The sequence below is a fragment of the Dermochelys coriacea genome, chromosome 4 (genome assembly GCF_009764565.3).
Source record: "Dermochelys coriacea isolate rDerCor1 chromosome 4, rDerCor1.pri.v4, whole genome shotgun sequence".
Lineage (NCBI taxonomy): Eukaryota > Metazoa > Chordata > Testudines > Dermochelyidae > Dermochelys > Dermochelys coriacea.
This window is the reverse complement of record NC_050071.1, coordinates 22,772,060-22,795,536: the sequence shown is the minus strand read 5'-3', so window position 1 is coordinate 22,795,536 and position 23,477 is coordinate 22,772,060. Positions and strand designations below refer to the sequence as shown.

The 23,477-nt window shown below is 38.7% G+C and overlaps 1 protein-coding gene across 8 annotated transcripts in view; it reads right to left on the bottom strand.

Moving 5' to 3' along the window:
• CCSER1 (coiled-coil serine rich protein 1) overlaps nt 1-23,477 on the bottom strand; it is a 1,112,896-nt gene that overhangs the window by 456,368 nt on the left and 633,051 nt on the right. For 7 of the 8 annotated variants that reach the window (XR_005292660.2, XM_038400041.2, XM_043512607.1 and 4 more), the window contains exon 8: nt 14,639-14,722. The exons of the other annotated variant lie outside the window; for it this stretch is intronic. Coding sequence is in view for 6 of the 7 variants with exons in the window: in XM_038400041.2 (XP_038255969.1) it covers nt 14,639-14,722 (84 nt within the window). In the remaining variant the exon portion in view is untranslated. The remainder of the gene's footprint in view (nt 1-14,638; nt 14,723-23,477) is intronic. 8 annotated transcript variants of the gene reach the window in all.

Genomic DNA, 23,477 nt, shown 5'->3' with positions numbered 1-23,477 from the left:
CACCCTGCCTGGGTGGCAAGATAGACCGCCCAAAACACATTCGCAGAAGTTCTTTTGAATAATAAATAATAATGATACATCACCACCACCAAGTCTTATGTAGCACTTTTCATTAATACATCTCAGTGTGCTCATCGCTCAACTTTTCCTACAGTTCTTTACATATGATGTACGGCAATACAGCTGATGGAGATTAAAGATTCTTCTGACATGCAAGAACCTAGGTCCGTATTTGCTCTTACTAGTGGCTTAGAATTCTTTCGCTGGTATAGTTTATACCAGTTCCCCAACCAAAATAGGTTATACCAGCAAACAGACTATTTTTGCTGGTATAACTGCATCTACACTGAGGCTTTTGCTGGCATAGTTGTCAGATAGGATGTGATTGTTTCCACACTCCTAACCAACATAGCTAACTGGCAAAATGACTAGGTGGACATCAGGCTTTTGTGATACTGAGTCTTGGAACTTGTGATGCATGAATTGATGATAATGCATCTTATTTATAGTTATCCATTCCCAAATACCGCGGGGTTGCTACCAAAGTAGGACTAAAAACATAACTAAGTAAAAATACATATATTATACTCAGCTACCCAATCGATAGAATAAGTAAAACATTTGCTCGAAGCAAGACTTCTTTCCCCTTATTTAATCTCTCTTTACTCAAATTTACTCTGATGTTCCATCAATCATTCCATAAGCCTTATAAAATCAGATATTAATACAGAAGATGTTTGCTCGAAGGAAGGAATGCTGTGCTTCTAAGGCTTATTTGCATTCTCATATTTAGCCTCTAAACAGCAGAAAAGGAACCCGACTCCAGATACGATAGGAGAAATGATGGAAATTAGATAACTGAGCAGGCTTTTGATTGATACGCAAGTTAAAGCTGAGGGGAAAATTTCACTCTTAATGAGCACAATGTTCAACAAACATATTCTAAGTAGCAGTCATGTAAATTTTAAGTCGCTTCTTAACTTTTGAAAACACAATCATTTGGCCTTAATGGCTGCACTAGACAGCTCATTCTTCTCTTTAATGGCAGATTCTTTCATCAAGTGTTAGTACATTAGGAACTGAAAGGAAGTTTGTCCAGCAGATCAGGCATAACATAGGTACTGTAATTTCACAGTCCCATTAAGAGGACGCACAAGAATGAAAAATAGTTTCAACCTTTGTGCTAACACTTACAGTGAATTCAAAACTAGTGCTTCAAAACTGTTCTATAACATGACAGACAGGTGGAGTGAACATCAGCTGATTTTTACTTTTAAAATATAAATCCTAACTGAAGAGCAAAACCTTCAGTTTTTGATTAATAAATTCTGTAATAGCTCCAATAGGAAAAAATGTAAGCACTTCTGTTCACCTAATTGGCTTTGGATAAGGACGTTTGTTCATCTGTGCATGGAAACAGGAGGGACTTGCCATTGCATTGGGCAGGGTGCAAAAACCTGCATCAGTTCTGTTCTTTGAATGTTTGGATCTGGGCTGATTGTTCATGGTTAGAAAAAAATTCAAAATTCTTGCTTATGTCCCCAACTGGTTTCCTGTTCTGCTCCTCTCCATTTTTGCTCCCTTACCCACCACTCCTCAGTACATCTTCTGGCTCCTTCTTCCAAATTTCTACGTGCCACCTTCCATGCAACACCTACTGCGTGGAACACTCTTCCCAAACCTGTTCACTAAGCCACTTCCCTTGCACTTCATTAAAATCCTTACTATACACTCACTTTCTCAGCAAAGCTTCCAAGAAATCAGGTTGAAAGATAGGAAACCATATAAATACCAAAAAACAAACAAGCCAACCAACCCAGAAGCATCAGGATCAGTACTTGCATCAGATCCCAATCCTGCACAGGCAGACCCTTGTGCCTACGGAGACCTGTTCTGCACAGGCAGACCCCTGTGCCTGTGGAGAGCCCATCATATGATTGCTGCTTTGAAAGTGGGGTACAATTTACCATAGAGGCTGAAACCCACTTCATAATCCTCGCTGGTTCAGGTTAACATCTGTTATGATTCTTTTCCTTTGAATCCAGGCCCTTGTTCCTTTCTAGTGTTAGTTATGTCTTTTTTTTTTTTTGCTTCTTATTTTAATTAGCTGTAAACTTCACTGGATAGGTACTGTCCTTTAGATCTGTGTCCTCTAGGATTAAAGACCAATCATAACCAGTGCTCTGTAAGTGCTACAATGATACTATTAATAACAATATCAACAATAATGTTAATTGGTTTATACAAAGCTTTCTGAATGGATTTTTCTTAATGTCTAGGACTAGGTAGGCATGAACTATAACTTTTACAGTAATAACCAGAGGGAACATGATATGGTTTTAGCTCATTTTTATCAAATAAAGATAAAAACATTAGAGGTAGGCAACTTTCAAATTTATTGAGCAAATTGACAGAAAGATTGATGAATCGTGTCATCCCATTGGTTCAAAACTACAGAAAGAAAAAAAACAAACAAACATCTTTGTGCCTTAAGGTTTGAATTCTATTTCCATAAATTAAACAAGAACTCAACTCATGCTAGGGATGAATACGACCTAGTATATTTTGGTTGCCAAGAGGCAAGGGCCATATCCACAACAGTTCCTAGATGGAGACAGTCCACCAGCTACATTTCTGTTGGAATTAATGGTGAGGAATGATGCTCCAAGGGGCAGACTGAGCCGCAACCTGATATCCCTGGCACTATGCTAGATGACTTCCTTCTTACTCTGAGAATCATCCTGTTCTTGACAGTAATATAATAAATACCCTAGACTACCTTGTGATGATCATTTTAGTTTAACAGAGAAAAATGAAAAGGAGTACTTGTGGCACCTCAGAGACTAACAAATTTATCTGAGCATAAGCTTTCGTGAGCTACAGCTCACTTCATCGGATGCTCAAATAAATTTGTTAGTCTCTAAGGTGCCACAAGCACTCCTTTTCTTTTTGTGGATACAGACTAACACGGCTGCTACTCTGAAAGAAAAATGAGTTCTCCTTCAGCTCCTTTAATTGCACCAGCTTTTTCTTCCCCAGTATGAAGGAAGTCTGCTAACCTGAGCATCCTATCCACCACACCAGACAATAAATCTGTTACTAAAGCTGGGCTTCTTTCCTCCATTCTCACCAAAATGTCTGGTGGAGAAATGATTATTTTCCTTCTGACAACAGCAATTCACTGCTTAAAGATCTGAAAACTACTGGTTGGTTGGTCCAATATTTATTTGTGAGCTGGATCAAAGTATATCATGAGAAAGTTCAGGGTCACAAAGTCATGTGGTGATAATGGACTAAACCCAGCTCATGAAATATTTTGTGCGTTGCATGATTCCCCAAGCAAGCTAGGAGAGCTCCTTCAAAGATCAACAATCTCATCCATAAATTGTAGAGCAAAATTAAAGGTCAACTTCTTGCATTGTTACTAGAAAAAATCTTAAATGTGTTAAATACATTTGTAAAACATTGAATAATTAATAAATAAAAGCACTAAAAAAAAACAGAAAGATGTGTATTTGCTCTGTATTCTCAGCTAAACGGAAACCACTAAGCAACATCCCAGCTGATTGCTTCCCCCCGTCCCCCAGCTATGCAGAACAGCACAACTAAAATATTCAGCAGTTAATACTCCAGCGAAACCAAATGCAAAACGATAAATTGGTGAGATTATCTCATAATTTAGCATTACCCACTGGTTGATTTTTTTTGGTCTCTTTATAATGCAAATTATTACATGATTAAAAATTAGCAAGAAAGATCTGTTCTTTAATCAGATTTCCTGAGAATGATTGTAGATTGTGTTATCTTATTACATATCTAGGTACAATGGAATTTAAACAAAAATAAAAGCACATCAAGTCCAACTATTCAAGCATCTAAAAAGGAAGGGAAAGGCTGTATATCCAGTAATATATTTTAGGGGGGGAAGTGAACAGAGGAAAAATAAAAGGTGCATGCTAATTTTCTCTTGGGACACTAGTTAGGCTTAAGTGCATAACCTTGTAATTTCCTGTTTATCAACAACTTCATTATCCCAAATTGCATATTTACTCCCACCCAGCATGAGTGCACATCAGCACCTCAATCCTTTTTACTCCCTTTTTAAAGGGCGACTCCTATAGCGATTAATGAAGCATATTCATTGACAGTTTTCTTTTCCTTTTACCTTATGGGATGCTCAATTTAAAGGGAGCGGAATTTTTATTAAAGCCTATCTTTCACTAAAGAGAACGGAGTGGTTTTCTTGTCCAAATATTGCTGGTGCTTGGGCAAAGGTGAAACAACCATCCTTCATTCAGGATCAAGGTAAAAAGCAACTGAGCTCCTTTATGGAGTAGATAGCTGAAACAATAGGAGCCTCTGATGAAAACACAAACCACATGCAAAGCAATACCAGGTTTACAATGGTGCCAGACCCACACTTAGAAGGCGTTCTGGTGTCTGGACTGTGGGCCCGCCCCCCCCCTGCCCTAAGGCCCTGCCCCCACTCAACCTCTTCCTCCCAAGTCCCCACCTGCTGCTTGCTCCTCTCTGAGGCAGGTCCAGGCACTGGGGGCCCAAAAAGGATTAATCCAGCCCTGCATGCAAGGCTGGAGAAGGAGTTGTGTTTCTGGAGGGGGAAGGGTGGGGATTGATTGGATTGAAGTGAGAGAAAGGAGGCAGCAGAATACCAGACAGAGAGAGAAGGGCTTGCAGCATGACCCTGAAGGGGGGAAAAAAGCAGATAGAGAGCACTTTTGGGTAAAACGTTAGCTGGTAACGGTCAGCAAATCAAACAGCAGGAGACAGTTTCTTTCTATTGCGTTCAGAAAAACAGGACTTTGTAAACAAACAAAATTGCATGAAACAAATACCTGAATCCATCATCCCTCTCTCCTTGAAAACCTACATGACCATGATTTTTGGCTAGCCATTTGTGTCAAGAGCTAACAAAAATTCCTTCCTTCATGCCCCTCTCCCCAATCTGTCATCATCATCTCCTTTCTCACACTCATTTCTTCTCCTTGCCCGCTCCCCAACCTAATCCAGGCAAACTATGAAACAGACAAGTACTTAAATGATTGCTGCTTTAGAAACAGAGGGTGGAAAATAATGCAACTTACTCATTTTAAAATCTTACACTTGAGGAATTTAGTTTGATATGAATGCATGTGATGGTTTCTACAGTAATATCACAAAACTGAAGAACAGCAAGGAAATTATAGTAAAATCCTATGTAAATGTTACACATTAGGCTGTCATTCCTTGGAAACATTGCAAGGTCTTTCTCAGGAAAGCAAGAATGCTTGAGACAGAACCAGAACACCTCCCAAATGGTCCAACAGTCATGATGCTTCACAGTAGTATAAAGATCAGCTTCTACATTTGGAAAATGTTTGGGTAAAATGACAGGGCAAAAGAAATCTCTTTGCCCTCCTGCACTTGCTTCCTCATGTAGTATCAGTAAGGTTTTTTTTCTCCCCCTTGTATTGTACAGAAATGGCAATGAAATAGCAAGCGCGATACAGTTATGCATTTTGGAATGACCGCTCATGGTGAACTTCTCTGTGAAATATCACATCATTCCAATCAATATTTCAACTAAACTAATTTATTGTTGTGGACCCCGTTTCGGAATGGACAAATGGTTTTCTATTTTTTTTTTCAGAATAGTCTCCTAGACCTCCAAATAAACATCAAGTTAGCATGTCCAGTATCGTTTAAAATTTTTCATCTCTTGAAGTCTATTTATCTATGAATTATTCTTATTCCAAGACCCCATTATTTTAATAATAGCAACAGTTGATTCATTAAGTGTTCTTGTGCACATTCAGAATTGAGGATGAAGCAGGGAGTTATAAATTCACCCTGAAGTTCATCTACATCAGATGGACGCAGCTAAAATGTGTCATGCGGATGCCTTCAGCAACATACTCCAACTGATCAGTCAAACAAATTAAACTGCTGATCTTTGAGAAGCACATATGGCATATGTGTATCTTTTTTAGCAGCTTGAGCTCCTTTTTTGCGTGCATCAATCAATGTAATACAATAGAATTTAGCCAGATGACATTGTTAGACTACCAGATCTTGGAGGTCAAACTCCCACCGACTTGTAGGAGAATTTGGCCTGTGTTAAATATGCAGGATCATAATTAAAATATTTTAAAAATAAAGGGTAATTTACATTGTTTCCCTACACCTTTCATCCTGGAGGATACCCGACCACTAAGCTGTAGCTGGCTCTGGGGTGACAAGGGGCAATCAACCAGCATACTGCATAACAATGAGGGGAGGAGAAATTTTGGGGCAATACATCACCGGAAGCATTTACTCTTATGAAAAGTACCCAAGAGCCCCAATGCCCACTTTCCCCAAAGGGATGTGTTGTATCATACATACTGCCAACAAAAAAAGGAGTCAATGAAAAAAATAGGCAAACTAGAATTCTTCTGCACCATAATGCATTGGCTAGAATGCCATCTATGGGGCAGGTATGTTCAGCTGTAATGTGGTGTCATCACCCCGTATTAACATTAATCACAGATAGCGACCATTCATCTTTAGTTCATATTGCAGGTTCAGTGGGGGGGAGTTGTTTTCTTCTTACCGTTTTTGGAATTGTAAACCCTGGATTCTTTCACTAATGGCCCCTAAGAGGCTTAGTTGACAATGATGTTCAGGCCAGATCTTCAGCTGCTGTAATTCAGCATTGCTCCATTGAAACCAATGCAACTGGTGTAAGTTGGCGCAGCTCCAATGAAGCCAATGGTGATGCACCAATTTGCACTTATTGAAGGTCTAGCCTGATGCCTGTATGTCTGATGCCCATGGAATTGTTTCACCATACACAGTAAAAAAATAAAGAAGCCCCTTTCCATCACTTACATAAGATGGAATTTATATCTGTAAAAATAGACACATGGCTTTTCACATACATCAGCCAAAACTGTGTAGTGCTTCTCTTGCTTCTTCATCTGAATCATCTTCAACGATGACATCTAAATTGTCAGGTTTTAAAATTTTTTCACTTACCCACTGCCTCCTAAATATTATCACTCTTATAGGTCCAAACATACATCTGTAGTTGAATCTTTTTATGTTTATTAGATTTGAAAATAAATATTAACTAATTCAAAATCTTAACTAAACAAAATAAAATGGGAGCCAAATGGAAATATGTGGCACTCAGATCCTCCATCTATCCATTCGGACAGCACTAATTTATGATTTCCACACTGAAATGGAAATTAAGTAGTTTTCTGAGTAAAGCCTGGTCATATTTGTCTGCATCTGCACGAAGATCGGTCAGTAAACTGTTGCATGTCTTACTAAGTCAGCAGTCTACCAGTGACACCTTAACAGAAGACAAGCATATGGGATGCACTATTATTAAAGGAGTTTCAGAGTGATAGCCGTGTTAGTCTGTATCAGCCAAAACAACGAGGAGTACTTGTGACACCTTAGAGACTAACAAATTTATTTGGGCATAAACTTTCGTGAGCTAAAACCCACTTCATCAGATGCTTATGCCCAAATAAATTTGTTAGTGCCACAAGTACTCCTTGTTGTTTTTGTTAAAGGAGCGTTAGTAACATTTCTAGGGACGCTTAAGGACAGTTTTTATGGCATACAGCATTTGCCAATTTCTGCAACATTACTTCTACGTAAATATGTTGAATAGAATCTGAATCAGAGCAGGAAGGCTCTTTCGACATCAATGACACAACAATCATTTATCTATATTCATACCAAACATCACGAGATGACAACGCTTTGTGATAAGGACTTAAACGAATATGCAGAATCACCTGCAGAAGTGCTGGAGAATATTGAAGATTCTATCTTACTGGCAGCTTTTCATAAAGGAGCTGGAGTGCACTTGGAATTGGAGGCTAATCCTCATTATGTATCATAGGGTATTATTTTCACACACTACATCTGTCTTGCAGAATGGATTTGGAGAGTAATTACTGCTGAGATAAGCCTTTTCTGCAATACGTGCAATTAATTCTCCCTGTAAAAAGGGGGAAAGAAGCCAGACACATTAATAATGTTTAAGTACACCTAATCTATTTCTTTTCTGCTTCTAATGTTTCCTAAATATAAGGAAGAAAGAGGATTTCAAAGTACTTACAGATGTCTGTTCTTATGTAAATCATCCATGGGTCTGTAATATTCCATCATAAAATGGCCGACATGAAATAATATCATGAATTATAATAGAATGTAGAGCAAGTGGGGAATTACTATAAAGATGAATTTAGAGTATGATTCTCCTGCATAAAGGCCGCTATATAGGAATTACTGTGCTATTGAAGTTTCAAGGACATGAAATTTTATTCAATTTGATTTTCCATATGTATTTTGAAATAAATTAAAACTCCTCTTCCTCTTTCCACGTACTTGATAAAGGATATTTCCTCTAAGGCATTTTTTTAAAGTTTCATCCCTCTCCCTTTAAAAATAACATTGGGATGCTGGGAGACAATATCTTCAACAGGTATAAATTGGGGTAGCTAAACTGAAGTCAATTTACACCTGACCTGCTGAGGATCTGGCCCAAATACTTTTCATAAACAGGGTTCAGCTACCTCAAAAGACCCCAAGTAAATCTCACACATTGTAAGGCTTCGAAGTATAATGGAGACCACTAAAAGGCACTCATCTCATGGATGCATCAAACCAGTATAGTAGGAGGGATTCATAGGCAAATTAGAAGATTACCCAAAATCAAGCCACAGTAAATTATAATGAAAAAGAACTAAACTTCTAATCATTAATTTTACATTCCAAGGACAATCCAGTTGTAGTTTAAAACATTTCATTTTGTATGGTATTTAGACAAGGAACTGGAAGTTGAGTGTGATTTGGAAAGGTAAAAAAGATACAACAGCCATCTTGGTTATCACCGGGGAATGATCCCATAACCTCCAGTTCTAAAGTATAAACTTTTACAATTTGAGTTAAAGGATTAAATCTCCAACAGCCAGACTAAGAGGGAAATTCATCACTTGGACCTAAATCTGCTCCCCACATCCCTAAAGGACCAACTCTGCAACACCATCCCCTTTCCTTGATTACAGCAGGACAACTCACATGAGTAAAGCTATATGCACATACATGTTTATGGCATAAAGCTCTTTGGGACCACTTCTCAGCACTAGTGCAATTGTACCATACAAGGAATGGTGTAAATGCTAGCCCAGACAATGTTCAGGCATTTTTGCCACTGTCATGAAAATATGTTCAGAAGTGCCCTGTTTACACCAGTTTTAGTGCTTACACTGTACTGAAAAATTAGGTATTAAAACAGAGTGTAGTTGCAGGCTCTGTGCAACATCAGTGGCTGCCGGTGAAAAGCCACAAACAGGTGAAGAAAATGGCAACATGGCTCCCCCCATTGAAGCCAGTGATGGAAAGCTTTCCTTGCAGAACGTCTCATGTCTCTGCACTAGGGTTCTTCCCTCTGGCTTGAAAGATAGGCTCAGACTCTAAGGTCCCCTTAAGCTCTCCCACAAGAAGAGGTGGTTTGGGGAAATTTTGCTGAGATTGACCAAATTTTCATTCCCACAATGGATTTTTTTATCTAGCTTATATTATTCACTTAATTTTTCCTTCTTCAGGTCCTGTGCTGTAGCAACCAGCTGTCTTAAAATTTGATAGAATGACCTAGCATGAACCAGGCTGTGAAGTCATAGATTCATAAATGCATCCGATGAAGTGAGCTGTAGCTCATGAAAGCTTATGCTCTAATAAATTTGTTAGTCTCTAAGGTGCCACAAGTACTCCTTTTCTTTTTGCGAATACAGACTAACACGGCTGCTACTCTGAAACCTGTCATAGATTCCTCAGAATCACTGTTGGGAATGGAGCCAACCTTTTAAAAGTGGTCAGCTGAGCAATTCCAGCTCCAGTCATTTAATGCTCCAGAATTATTTCATGACAATATCTGGCATAAAAGTATGGTGTACACCAGATGTATGTTCCACTCAAGTATGTTCATGCTTGGCACACCAGAGCTACAGACCTTTCCCCTCTTGTAGCCGTACTTGTAGAGGCAGTGTGTGAACCCTACACCTCCTTGTGTCCCCTCCAGAGGCAATACAAGGGTGGAGTCACCCCAATCCTTCTCAGTTCCTTCACACCAGCGAGGATGGCCCAAAATTCCAATGAAGAGGGGTCAAAGTGGGTTGTAGAAAACATGTCTGCACCCACATCTCAAAAAACAGTTACATGCCCCCCCCGCCCCCACTGTTCCTCAGACGTTCTTGTCAACAGCTGGAAATGGCCCACCTTGATTATCACCACAAAAGGTTTTCTTCCTCCTCCCCCCCCCCGCCCCCAACTTCCTGCTGGTAATAGCTCATCTTAAGTGATCACTCTCCTTACAGTGTGTATAATAAAACCCATTGTTTCATGTTCTCTGTGTGTGTATATAAATCTCCCCACTGTATTTTCCACTGAATGCATCCGACGAAGTGAGCTGTAGCTCACAAAAGCTTATGCTCAAATAAACGTGTTAGTCTCTAAGGTGCCACAAGTACTCCTTTTCTTTTTGCGACTACAGACTAACACGGCTACTACTCAGAAAACATAAGTAACCATTTTTTCCTTCTCCCAGTGATTACAGATGCATAGTCCATTTATGTGACTCACAAGCCGTAACAGTCAGAGCTGGGTTCAGAGTCTGTTTAAGTAATGTCTGCAGAATCACTCTGCTAAAGTATGCAACAGGTCTGAAAGCAATAGTGACCACAGATGAACATCTAGGACCAACTACAACCTGGGTTGGTAAGTCACAGATAAGGGAATGAGAAGCTCCAGTTGGTACACAATGCAGCTGCCTGTCAACTCAGCAACATCATGAACACAACATTCTGCACTGAAATCCCAAAGAATCCAGAGTTCTTTTCAGGATCTCTGTCCTAATCAAACCTTCTAAGGCTGGACCTAGCTACTTGAGGGATCACCTCTCTCCTCCCAGGACCAGAACCTTCCACCAAAACCATGATAATGTTGATCAGGAGACAAAGACTCATGGGAACTGGACTGATACTACCACAAGAGAAGAACAATAACAGTGGGCCTTCTCCTTCCCTCCCGTATGAAAATGGGAAAAGTCAGGCTCCTAGCTGAGAGCCTTTTGTTCAGTGAGAATAATTTGAAAATTGGTCATGTGGGAAACATGAAGAAGGCCTGCTCTAGATGTAGGAGATGGGACTGGTGGATGAAGAGGCTGGAAAGGAATGAGTCAAATAAGATACAGCTCACTATGCCTGTCATAAATATAAAGGAAAGGGTAAACACCTTTAAATCCCTCTTGGCCAGAGGAAAAACCCTTTCACCTATAAAGGGTTAAGAAGCTAGGATAATCTCACTGGCACCTGACCAAAATGACCAATGAGGAGACAAGATACTTTCAAAGCTGGAGGGGTGGGGGAAGAAACAAAGGTTCTCTCTGTCTGTGTGATACTTTTGCCGGGCTCAGAAAAGAAATGGAGTCTTCCAATTTAGTAAGTAATCTAGCTAGATATGCGTTAGATTCTGTTTTGTTTAAATGGCTGAGAAAATAAGCTGTGCTGAATAGAATGTATATTCCTGGTTTTGTGTCTTTTTGTAACTTAAGGTTTTTGCCTAGAGGGATTCTCTATGTTTTGAATCTGATTACCCTGTAAGGTATTTACCATCCTGATTTTACAGAGGTGATTCTTTTACTTTTTCTTCAATTAAAATTCTTCTTTTAAGAACCTGATGGCTTTTTCATTGTTCTTAAGATCCAAGGGTTTGGGTCTGTGTTCACCTAAGCAAATTGGTGAGGATTTTTATCAAGCCTTCCCCAGGAAAGGGGATGTGGGGTTTGGGAGGATTTTGTGGGAAAAGACGTTTCCAAGCGGGCTCTTTCCTGGTTATGTAGTTGTTAGACGCTTGGTGATGGCAGCAATAAAATCCAAGGGCAAAAGATAAAATAGTTTGTACCTTGGGGAAGTTTTAACCTAAGCTGGTAAAAATAAGATTAAGGGGTTTTCATGCAGGTCCCCACATCTGTACTCTAGAGTTAAGAGTAGGGAAGGAACCTTGACAATGCCAATAGAGAATTATTTTGGAAAGACATTGTAAACCAGTTGATAATGTATGTTCTGAACTAAACTGATACTGTATTACTTCACCTGAATTGTAGAGAAGCTTAATTTCTCTGTATACTATTCTGTCATATAATTTAAGATAATAATTACCTAATACATCATTTCTTAACATAGCCAAACCTGAAACAAAGAATATTGAACATCTGCCAATACATTCACGTGATGATATGGCATTTTTAATCCTGGAAAAGTCCTACTTTTCCCATGTAATGTACGATTTAGTTAATTCTTTCCATTATAATATTTGCTCTTAATTTGTGTAATACTTGTCTTCGTTACAGAATGATTTTTTAGGATTCTTTCAAGTGCATCCCCGAGATGATAGGACAGGCTTCCTGCACCTCTCTCAAAGGTGGAACCATTCTAGGAGTGGATTTCTAGGTGGCAATCCTCCTGTTCACCTTAACGTGACAGGCCCATCTGTGTTTGGCACTTCTAAGCCCTTTTTTTCCCACAACCCTGTGACAGCACCTGAATCAAATGGCTCAAAACCAGCTTCTTCATAACAACGTACTTTTTCACCCAAAGTTACATAGCACATACAAGAAAGGCCTACACACATTTCCCCATACCTAAACTTTAATATTTCCTTGAAAGCTTTGGTGAGTTTCATTCAGCCCAGCTACCTCCATCTCTGGGCTGGAAGAGACAGCTTATTTGCAGCAGTTTCTGTCTCTGACTCATATCTAGCTGCTGCTGATAACCCACTTAACCCCTCTTCTTTTTCAAGCATTTGGGGTCCTTTAATGGTTTAGTATCCCCTTTGAATCCCATGTCAGGCTCAGGAAGAGTAAACCTCCCTAGGTTGGCTGGACCCAGACGGGCATTACCCAGTTAATAGTTCCATTGTTCTCTTAAGGAGACTTATCTCTGTTTTTCAGTCATTTCCCCTTTGCTTCCCCCCAACAGCCTCATTTGACACAACTATGCAGTTAGATAGGATTTCACACAGGTAAACTAAGGAGCATATGATAAAAAAAAATAATTCCCTCTCTTTCTCCACAACCCCATACATACATACACACACACACACACAGCGCACAGTGAAACCTGCATCAAAAACTGCTTCCAACCGACAACTAATTAAATTTGAGACTTACAAATCAAGCCATGTCTGTAGAGTCTATGTACTGTGTCTCGCTATATAGCAGATTATGTATATGGAATTCAAGATTCTACAATGTAACATTGAACTAATAACCATAAAAATAGACTTTTAAGGAATAGTCATAAAGTGACTGAATAAATAGTGAACTTCTAAACAGAACTCTGGGTTTCCTGACTTCAAAATATTTCTTTTCCCAGTCTTGTTAAACAGGAAACTATCAACTTGAAAAAAAAAAAATCACACTTTGATTTATTTTAATCTTTCTATATTTACAAATAATACCTAGGATAACTGAAAATTAAAGAAATTAGGGGGAAAATCACTGTTTTTCTAGATGTGATGTTTTAGGGTTTTTTTGGTTTTGGACACAATGTTACTTGGTCAACATTCTGTTTGTAATCAGTCTCACTGTTCTCTCCTACAGTCAGTTAATCAGCTCTATCTTGCAAGAATTGACTTGCAGAATTAGGGCCTACAGGCCCAATTCAGGAATACATCCCTACTCAGGAAGGGAACTTAAGCAGGTATTTAAGTGCTACTGAAGTCAAAGGAACTTAAGCACATGCATAAATTCTTTCCGCAACTCAGCCCTTAATTTCTTTTTCTTTCTTTCTAAAACAAACCTTACAAGTATCAGAAAAACTCTTCATCCTTTATTTTTTTTTAAAAAAGTAATTAAAAAATTGAAGACATGCTGTTTAATGGTTTGCACCATCAAAAGCTAGTTTTTTTATATTTCCGCAGTACCATTTTCATCACAATAATATTAGTTTTGTTTTGTTTTTAAATTGTATACTCCTTCTACATACTCTATATTATATGTACAGCTTTGCCACTTGTGACCAACATGGCTATCCTAAAATTCAAGTCAACAAAACTTTGCCACATAATAAAATAATTGAAAGTTGTATCAACACAATTAGAGCATTCAGTTTTTTATTTTTTTTCAAATTAAGGGCACATCTGTTTTATCAGAAGAGAGTATTTAGTTTGTGATGATTGCTTCACTGCTTTGCAAGGCAGTACAAGGAAGAATAATTTACAACTCACCAGAAAGCACATACTGCCCTTCAAGATTTTTGGCATATGCTAACCAGCACACAGAGTGCTGTGTTGTTCCTTCACCAGTGATTAATGCCTCTTTGATATTGTAAGACAACTGTCAACACGGTCTTTTAAAACACAGAACCACCATCAGTGTGTCCGGCTAGTAGCCCTTTCAAAGTCTGACAAGTCCCCAGAAATGTAGAGTCATAAAAGCTGCATTAATCAGGTTGAATGATTAATATAGCCTTAAGATGTCCATCCTGCAGCAGATGTGAAACTATTTATTTAGTTTTTGTACAAGTGACCGACCTTGTCAAGTAAAGTGAACTTCTCAGACAAAAGTGCACATCCTGCTTACCAGATCCTCGCGTAGTTGGGAAATGAGTTCATCTCTCTCCTTCAGCTGCAACTTCAGCACTGAACATTCATCTTTCATTATATCCTATAAAAAACAACATCAAAAGAGATGTTATAAGAGGCTAGAGCTTTTACTTCGCTCTTGACAAGGAAAGGCAGTTTCACACAGTGTGAGATAATTACATCCAAATAATGAAACTCAATTCTCCTCTCTTAGAATAGGTTATTAAAAATATCACACAAATTGCAGTATAAACAAACTAATGCATCCAAAGTCATTCAATAGCTCCCTGAATAGAAGTCCATTTTGTTAGTGTCTGATTCTTTTAAGCTTTTTATTGAAGTTCCTCTCAGATGTCTCTTATTTTAGTTTAGGAACAAATGGCCATAAAATTCCTAAACTTTTCTATGAGCAGAACTATGAGAAATATCAGTTTAGCTGAATTACTGGGGAATTCTCAATTGACTGCAGATGGAGAAAGGAAGCACAACAGACATTCACAAAAAGGAAAGCAACTCTTCCACCCACATATGTATGTACCATGACAGCAAAAACAGCAATGATACTGACACTAGTTGGGTGGAGAAAAAGCGTAAACAGACACTCTTCTTGCTTGATGGTGCATGTGTAATTAATATCTATATGAGAATTTGATGTTCATGCAAATGAAAGTGCAAATAGTACAGGCTACAGCCAAACTTGGATCTGTCAGGCCCTTTTCATATTTTCCCCATAAAATTTTGTCAGTTCATTTCAGTCTTGACCAGCAACATTCCCAGGCCTCATTTGAAAAGGGACTGTCATTCATATGTATTTTGTGATATAGCCATAAACCCATGAGGAACTCAAATGATATCACCAGACTCCCTTTTTAAGATCTGGTCAACTCCAGAAAAGCTACAGAGATATAGCTATAAAGGCACACCTTATTATTGTAGAGCCAGATTATACTGGCAAAAGGAGCGTTTTTGCCAGTGCATCTACATCAAGGGCGGGCAAACTTTTTGGCCTGAGGGCCGCATCGGGTTTCAGAAATTGTATGGAGGGCCAGTTAGGGGAGGCTGTGCCACCCTGAACAGCCAGGCGTGGCATGACCCGGCCCCCAACCCCCATCTGACCCAGCCTCCACCCCCTGCTTCTCACCCCCTGACCGCCCCCAGGCCCCCCGACCCTAACTGCCCCCCTGCTCTCTGTCCCCTGACTTCCCTGGACCCCCCGCCATCCAACACCCCCTCCTTCCCAACTGGCTGCCCCATCCAGCCACTCCTTCTCCCTTACCGCCCCCGGAAACCCTGCCCCCATTCAACCCCTCTGTTCCCTGCCCTCTGACTGTCCTGACCCTTATCCACACCCCCCGTCCCTGACCACCACCCTGAACTCCCCCACTCCCTGACCCCTTACCATGCTGTCTGGAGCACCGGTGGCTGGCAGCCAGCTGCATCAGGACAGGCAGCCGCGCAGCACAGAGCACCGGGTCAGGCCGGACTCTGCAGCTGCGCTGCCCCAGGAGCTCACAGCTCCCCCGCCCAGAGCATGGCACTGGCGGCGCTGTGAGCTAAGGGGGAGGGGGAAAGCAGGGGAGTGGCCGGGGGTGAGCCTCCCGGGCTCAGGGGCCAGGCAAGAGGGTCCCGCGGGCCAGATGTGGCCCGTAGTTTGCTCACCTCTGATCTACATCTACACTAGGACTCTGGCCTGCATAATACTGTCATAAAAATATCACGTCCTAACCCAACATTACTATACCAGCAAAGTTTTAAGTGTAGAACTGGCTTAAGTGACCTAACCAGGATATGAAGAAGTTAGATCTTCAGAAGTACACCTAGCTTTTTACGGTATTTATGTGCTTGCAGTTCTAAACTAACACTCAAAACATAAAAGTGACATAAGTGATGAGTGTATTGTCTCATTGTTCAGAACTTTTTCCCCTTGGTAAAATGTTCAGTTATAATAAGCATTTTTCAAGGCAATTATACTGCTTAACTTTTGTTCTAAACAAATTAGAGGGAAAAATGGTAATGAGATGTAATGTAAAATATTCATAGCTACAGAAAAAGAGATCTATCTGTACACGATTAGAAATAAGAGCCCCACATCCTTTGTACTGTTAGTCTAGATGACAATGTAGTATTTTAGTGCTGTTGACTGTATAATATGGAGGGCCCAAATTCAGGAAAATTTCTCCTTGCTGGACTAGAAGAAAATTTATGAAAGTGTCTATAATTGTTTATTATTTTTATCTACTCTTCTGTCTATTCAGTAAATAGGTCATTCAAGAATCTTAGCTGAAAAAAAAATAAAATACTCAACTACCAAATACCTCCCAGCAACAAAATATAAATACCTTAAATACACACTGCATTATAAATCCATATTACATTTTATTTATTTATTTTCCCTTTTGAAATCTATAGATGCAGAAGACTAGAAAGTTATGGAATATAAATGCTCTCTTACCATTTTTTTTTAAATCTAAAGCCCCCTTATTCGAAATGGGGCCATTTTTCTTGAAGACTAGCTACAAAACTGCATCACATTTGATGTTGAGGAGTCACGCCTCTCTTTCTATTTATACATGTCTAAATGCTTTATCTCAAGAGGGCATCACATTACTCCTTGCAATCTGCTTCTTTTGTCCTTGTTAAATGAAAGAGTAAACTGAGTAAGAAGTGAAGGGAGCGAAGCAAGAAAGAACAGCGTATTACTGAAGTTTGCGATTTTAAAATTTTACAGGCATAGTAAATATAACAAAGCACCCACTGGTATGGTATACAGATTGTGACACACCTTTCAGCAGTGGAGGGGCTGAACTGTGGCATTAAGCCATAGCTCTGTGCTGGAGGCTGTGCAGAAGCATAACATGCTAATGAGAGCTCCATGAGACTTGGTGCCTCCAAAAGCTGCTAGATACACAGAACAGGTGAGGCTGCTTCATTAACCCAAGAGAATTTGCCATCTGAACCATGATACTAGTCAGTCAGCTAACAAGCTCACTGCCTCTGGCTTCTCCTCACACCTTTCCAGGTCATTCCTGCCATTATCAGTGCTAGGCAGAGAAGTGAAAATACTGCAATAGTGCCCGACCCCTCTGTGGCAGCATCCAGCGGTAGCCACCTTGCTGCCTCTCCCCCAACAGAACGCTCATACTGGAACTAACCAGAATCGGGCCTCATGTCACTACCTACACTGTGTTATACCATCCAATTCTCAAATCAACTGCATTATATTCCTTGCAGTTATTATGTATGTTTGTTATAATAATTAGACACAATGCATGCAAACACAGTTTTACAAACAGCCAAAGTAGGGATAAAGAGTTTGTCTCTAAGCACATGTACCAGGATCACAGTATTTTATTATTTTACTCTGGGGAATTTGTTCTAAAAAGCGATTTTGTGAAGGCAGGAGGGTATGGCACTGGTGGATATTGGTGGCTTTTCTACTTCTCTATTACGTCTTCTGTAATATGTACACAGTAAATACTGTCAAACACAAAGAGGCCACCTTTACTCTATGCAATGCTTGGGGCAACACACATTACTGCATATTGTGAGACTGCAGGTGAATGTGGTGCAAGTACATTACATTGAAGACATGGCTATTTGTTAAGAAAGCTTTTTAAGGTGAAGAAGAAAAGACAACACAGGCCAAGAGGGGGACATACAGTAAGAAGTGATAAACTGGCAGGAATCAGTAATTCCCCAACATGGAACTGTCACAACAGCAGCAAACTAAGAAGAACTGATCTGAGGGGGAGGGTCTGCTTTTTAGCAGTGGTTGACACCAAATGAATTACTGAGCTTTGGGGAAAATCATCTTCTATAGTAGGCAGTTTTTGCGTAAATTGTGGCTCCATGCTAGTTCTTGACTATTCACACATTCCCAGTGAATCTTTTAGCCACATTTGTGAAGTGTTTAGAAGAATAAATTGGTTTATATCTATTTTATGATTTACACATGTGTTTCTCACACCTACAATTATGTAATAATATTTACTGAGGGAATTTGAATACATTCACATCAAAGAATCTCTGAATTCATGTACTAAATACAACCAAGGCAGATATATTTTAAGTCTTTGAGTTAGTTAATACAAGTTCTGATCATATAGCTTTCACCATTCCAGTTTACCACATCAATACCCTCTATTTAAAAAGTTACTTCTTTTGTAAACCCTACAAGTATGTATATTTACATTTGAAAAATAACTTTATTTATCCCAATCTTCTGAGTCCCATCACCATGTGCCTATTAGCAAGCTCTCTGTACACAGCACACTTTTTGATTTAATAAATATAACATAATAAAATATGAATGTTTGATTTTTGTTGACAAGTTTTTTCTTGACTTCATGACTTCTGAGTTAACAGAAGGGTAAGAATTTGTATACAGTATAGTAAACATGTCAATAGGAGTAAAAATACTTTGTGAAAAGATACATTAGACTGCACTGGATTTTTTTTCAATCAACAAATAAATGATTCCTAAAAGAAATGAGGTCACACTGTAGAGGAGACAGCATGCTGAGATAAGCGAAATACTTTACAAAATATAAAAGCAGCCATACTGGATCAGACAAATTGTCCATCTAACCCAGCATCCTGTCTTCTGACAGTGGCTGATGCCAGATGCTTCAGAGACAATGAACAGAACATGTCAATTATCAAGTGATTTATCCCCTCTCATTCAGTCCTAGCTTCAAGCAGTCAGACATTTATGGACACTTGAAACATGGAGTTGCGTCCCTGACTGTCTTGGCTAATAGCCATTGATGGACTTGTCCTCCATGAACTTATCTAATTCTTTTTTTTTTAACCTATTTATACATTTGGCTTTCACAACATCCCTTCGCAACTAGTTCCACAGATTGACTATGGGTTGTGTGAAGAAGTACTTCCTTCACACAACATAACATGCCTGTGAATTATGAGCTTCTATTTAAGGAATACTTTTAGAAACATTGGGATGGTAAATTTCGACTTGTTGCTCTTAAACAATTAGCTGTCAGGTACATTTTATAAAAAATGAATACAATACTGTACATTGCGTGTTAGATTTTTTTTAATTTTTTTTTTTGCTTTAACATTGGGAACAGAATTCCAGCTATTACCTTGTGTTTTCATTTTGGATCTAAGGTATTTCCTATTAAATGTGCACCTTGATGGACCTCTATGGAATTATGGCATCCTTTCCCTGGTTTTTTTGTTCGTGTTTCTATTTAAACTTGTTTTTAGTTTCTACAACTGTGACTATAATCACTATACATCAATGTTAATATTTTGCTTTTTCAGTCTAATATTGCCCGTCTGGGAAACTGCTAAATATAAATAAACCTATTTTTCATCAGATCTGTTCACAGGGTGACAAATTGAATTGCATGTGTGAACACAGATGCAGCAGGTTATGCATATGTGCCAACAATAATAATCATTTACATTTTGAAAATTTATTTTATACCTCTGCACACTTAGGAACAAGCAGGCATATTGTGCTTACTACAATAACAAAACCATATAAACGGAACTAGCCTGGTATTAAGGAAGATGAATTTACTGAAATTTGCCTTTGATGCACAACGGAACATTCTGCCAGTACAATACTATACGATTAGAATAAAATAAAACTCATCTGATAAATGTGTTGAATTTAGACAGCTAAAGAATGTTTACCAACATGGTCTAACTTCTACTTCACCCGCTATTGAGAACATATTCCTTAAAAGAATTACTAAAAGGATTAGAAGAATTAAGTCTGTATAGATTCACTGAATAACTTCCCCCAGAGGATCTGATCTTGCAATAACTACACACATGCTTAATTTTATTACAAGTAGTAAGATCTACTCTATCGGGATGACTCACGGTAGTATATTTATGCGTGTATGTAGGTTTGGGTCTGCAGGATCACATCCTTAATAAATTAGGGAATGGGTTAGCAGTCTGAACGTAGAACATGGGAGAGTACTGTTCCTTCCCTGAGAAGTTATGTAGCCTGCCAGCTAGGAAGGGAGAATTCCAACCGTTAGAGCAGGGAAGTGGTAGTAAGATGGGGATGGCCCTGTAAAGAGCAAAAAGCAGTTCCTTTCTCCTCTTTGTGCTGAGGAAGAAACTTGGATTGGGAGGTTCTGAGAACAGGCCCAGGCCAGAGACCAAACAGCAGCAGAGAAGCTGACCTCTGCTTCATTAGAAAGGTTTGACCTGAAAGATATTATGAATCACAGAGTAGGATTACTTTTGACTGGGCTAAAGAAAGCCCATCCTGTTTCGATTTACATTGTTGCTGCTGCTAAGATGAACTTAACAGAGGGATGCTGTGATCACAATATTTATTTAGGTACCATCTAGAGAAATCATTGGTCCTTACTTTAAGGCCAGGAATGAGAAAATCCTAGGGCAGACATCTTTGCCTAAAAGAAACACAGCTGTTGAACTTTTCTAAGGCTATGGCTACACTACAGAGCTTGCAGCCACGCAGCTGCACCAATGCAGCTGTGCCACTGTAGCTCTGCTAGTGCAGATGCTCAGAAAACATTGGGAGGGAACTCTCCTGTCTACTTAATTACTCCAGTCCCCGTGAGTAGTGGTAGCCACATCCCCACTGACAGAACAGAGTACTATTCACACCGGTGCTTAGGTCCATGTAATTTACATTTCTCAGGGGCGTGTAGCTACAGTCTTGGCCCATACCTACAAAAAAGGGCCTAATGTTGCATTCTTTGTACGGAATGTTGTACAAGGGAGTTTTGGGTTAAAAGAATCAGATCCTAAAACAAGAAAAAAGGGTACTGAACTTACAACTTTAGTAAGAGTCCCTTCTTATATATGGAGTCTATTTTCAGAGGCGTAGGAGAGACATTTTACATCTCACATATGTTTTTAAGTAGTGCAAAAAGGAAGATCACACTGGTAGCATTTCATGTAAAATATCATCTACTTTTATTCAGACTGAACTAAGTATTTATTCATTAGGTTTAAGAATTTATTTATCCAGAAGAATCTAGGCCAGCAGTCTCCATTCCACCTAAAATTGTCCCAGTCCTAAAATTATACTTATTCTACTGTAAGGTTACTTATTCACTATGAGAACATAAATTGTGTTACTTTAAAGTTTTATTAGTTTAGAACTAAATGAACAGTGTTTCCTTCATCACAGCAAACCAGCTGTCATTGAACTGTGAAATACAGACTCGGAAAATTAATTTTTTGCTGCAGCTGGATACTCTCCCTGCAGCCGTGACAGTAAAAAACATGGAGTTCAAAATAATGCAGCTTGCGTGGTGTGTGTGTGTGTGTGTGTGTGTGTTAAAGGAAGAAAACAAAGTCTATGCTTTAACATGAGAAAAAAAATAAGCATAATAGACTTTAAATAAATGTAAATTAAATGAGTTCCTAAAATATTAACTGCTCTGAAGGACACTTTTTAAATAAAAATATATTAATAATATTAACCTTTTTATGTATTAAAAATAAGCACAAAATTAACCTGAAACTTCAGAGATTTGGCATTTTCCTATCAAGTCAGATAGTTGGAAAATAGAAAAATAATCCATTGGTACTAGTGTGAAAATTTAAAGAAAAAAGGGGGGAGGGGAGAGAAACAGGGGTTACCTATTACTTGCTTACAGTATATAGCAACTTTCATGCCAAAGAAGTCACACGCACACACAAAAGCATTACATACTTTACCCAGCAATCACTTTACCCACCCCTTTATCCACCACCTCTTCAGTGACACGTAGAAGCTGTTTGATACAACACAGCAGTATTACAAAACCGTTTAGCTTAAAAACGGAAGGAACAAAGATCCGACACAGATGCGAAATTTCTTAAAGGACACATTTTAACTCAAAATAATTAACGTGTACACAAATGTTTCAGAAAATTAAATGTTATACCCAAATTTGGAGAGGATATATGGGTTGAAACCTGGCTCCATCGATGTCAATGGCAAAACTCCCATTTATTTCAATGGAAGCAGTATTTCAACCACTGTATTTTTCATAGAATCACAGAAATTTGTGTTACTCTGGACTCTCCAATTTTGGTGCAATACTCCTCTAACCCATATCTATAAGACCACAACTAGCAGTTCTTATGATTTCAGAGAAAAGCTTGAGAAATTTGAACCCTAAAGTCTCAAATAAACAGAAGCTCAAGGGGAGAAGAAAAAAAAAAGGATTACTTTTTAAAAAAAAAAAATCTCTTGATTCTTAATTGAATCTTATGATTTTCTTGTCATTTTCATCAGTACTTTTTTCTCAGAATTTTAATAAAAAATTGTTTGGATTTAAACAACCTGCAGCATGAGCAACATTAGAACAATGCTATAGCCTTTACACATGAAAGCAAAATGGATTAGAAGCAAAGCTGAAAATGACTAGCCTATTCTTTTTTTTTCCAATCTGTCTGTAGTAATGAAGTAGTAAATAGACTAAGTACAATAAGGCTTATTAGGTAAATTAGAAACAGAAGCTGAGAAAAATTAGACATCTCATTATAATAATTTAAGGTGTTAAACACAGGTACAGTAATTGTTTTCAGAATCATTGTAATTTGACAGTACCCATTTAAGAGAGAGATTTTGTAATACAATTAGGGTATTGACACACGTAGTCATTAAAGACGACACTGCATTTCAACTATTACCACACGGTGCTCCCATATAAAAAATACTGCAGTATTTCTGAATACTCAGAACAGAAATAAACATGGTATCTCAGAAATGGGTCTGCATTAGTAATGGTCGATAAATGCAGGCTTTTAGTGTTATTTCTCTATATTGCTCTTTAAAAAAGCATATTTATGTGTATAACTATTGGCTTTACTATTTTTTTTTTTTAAGA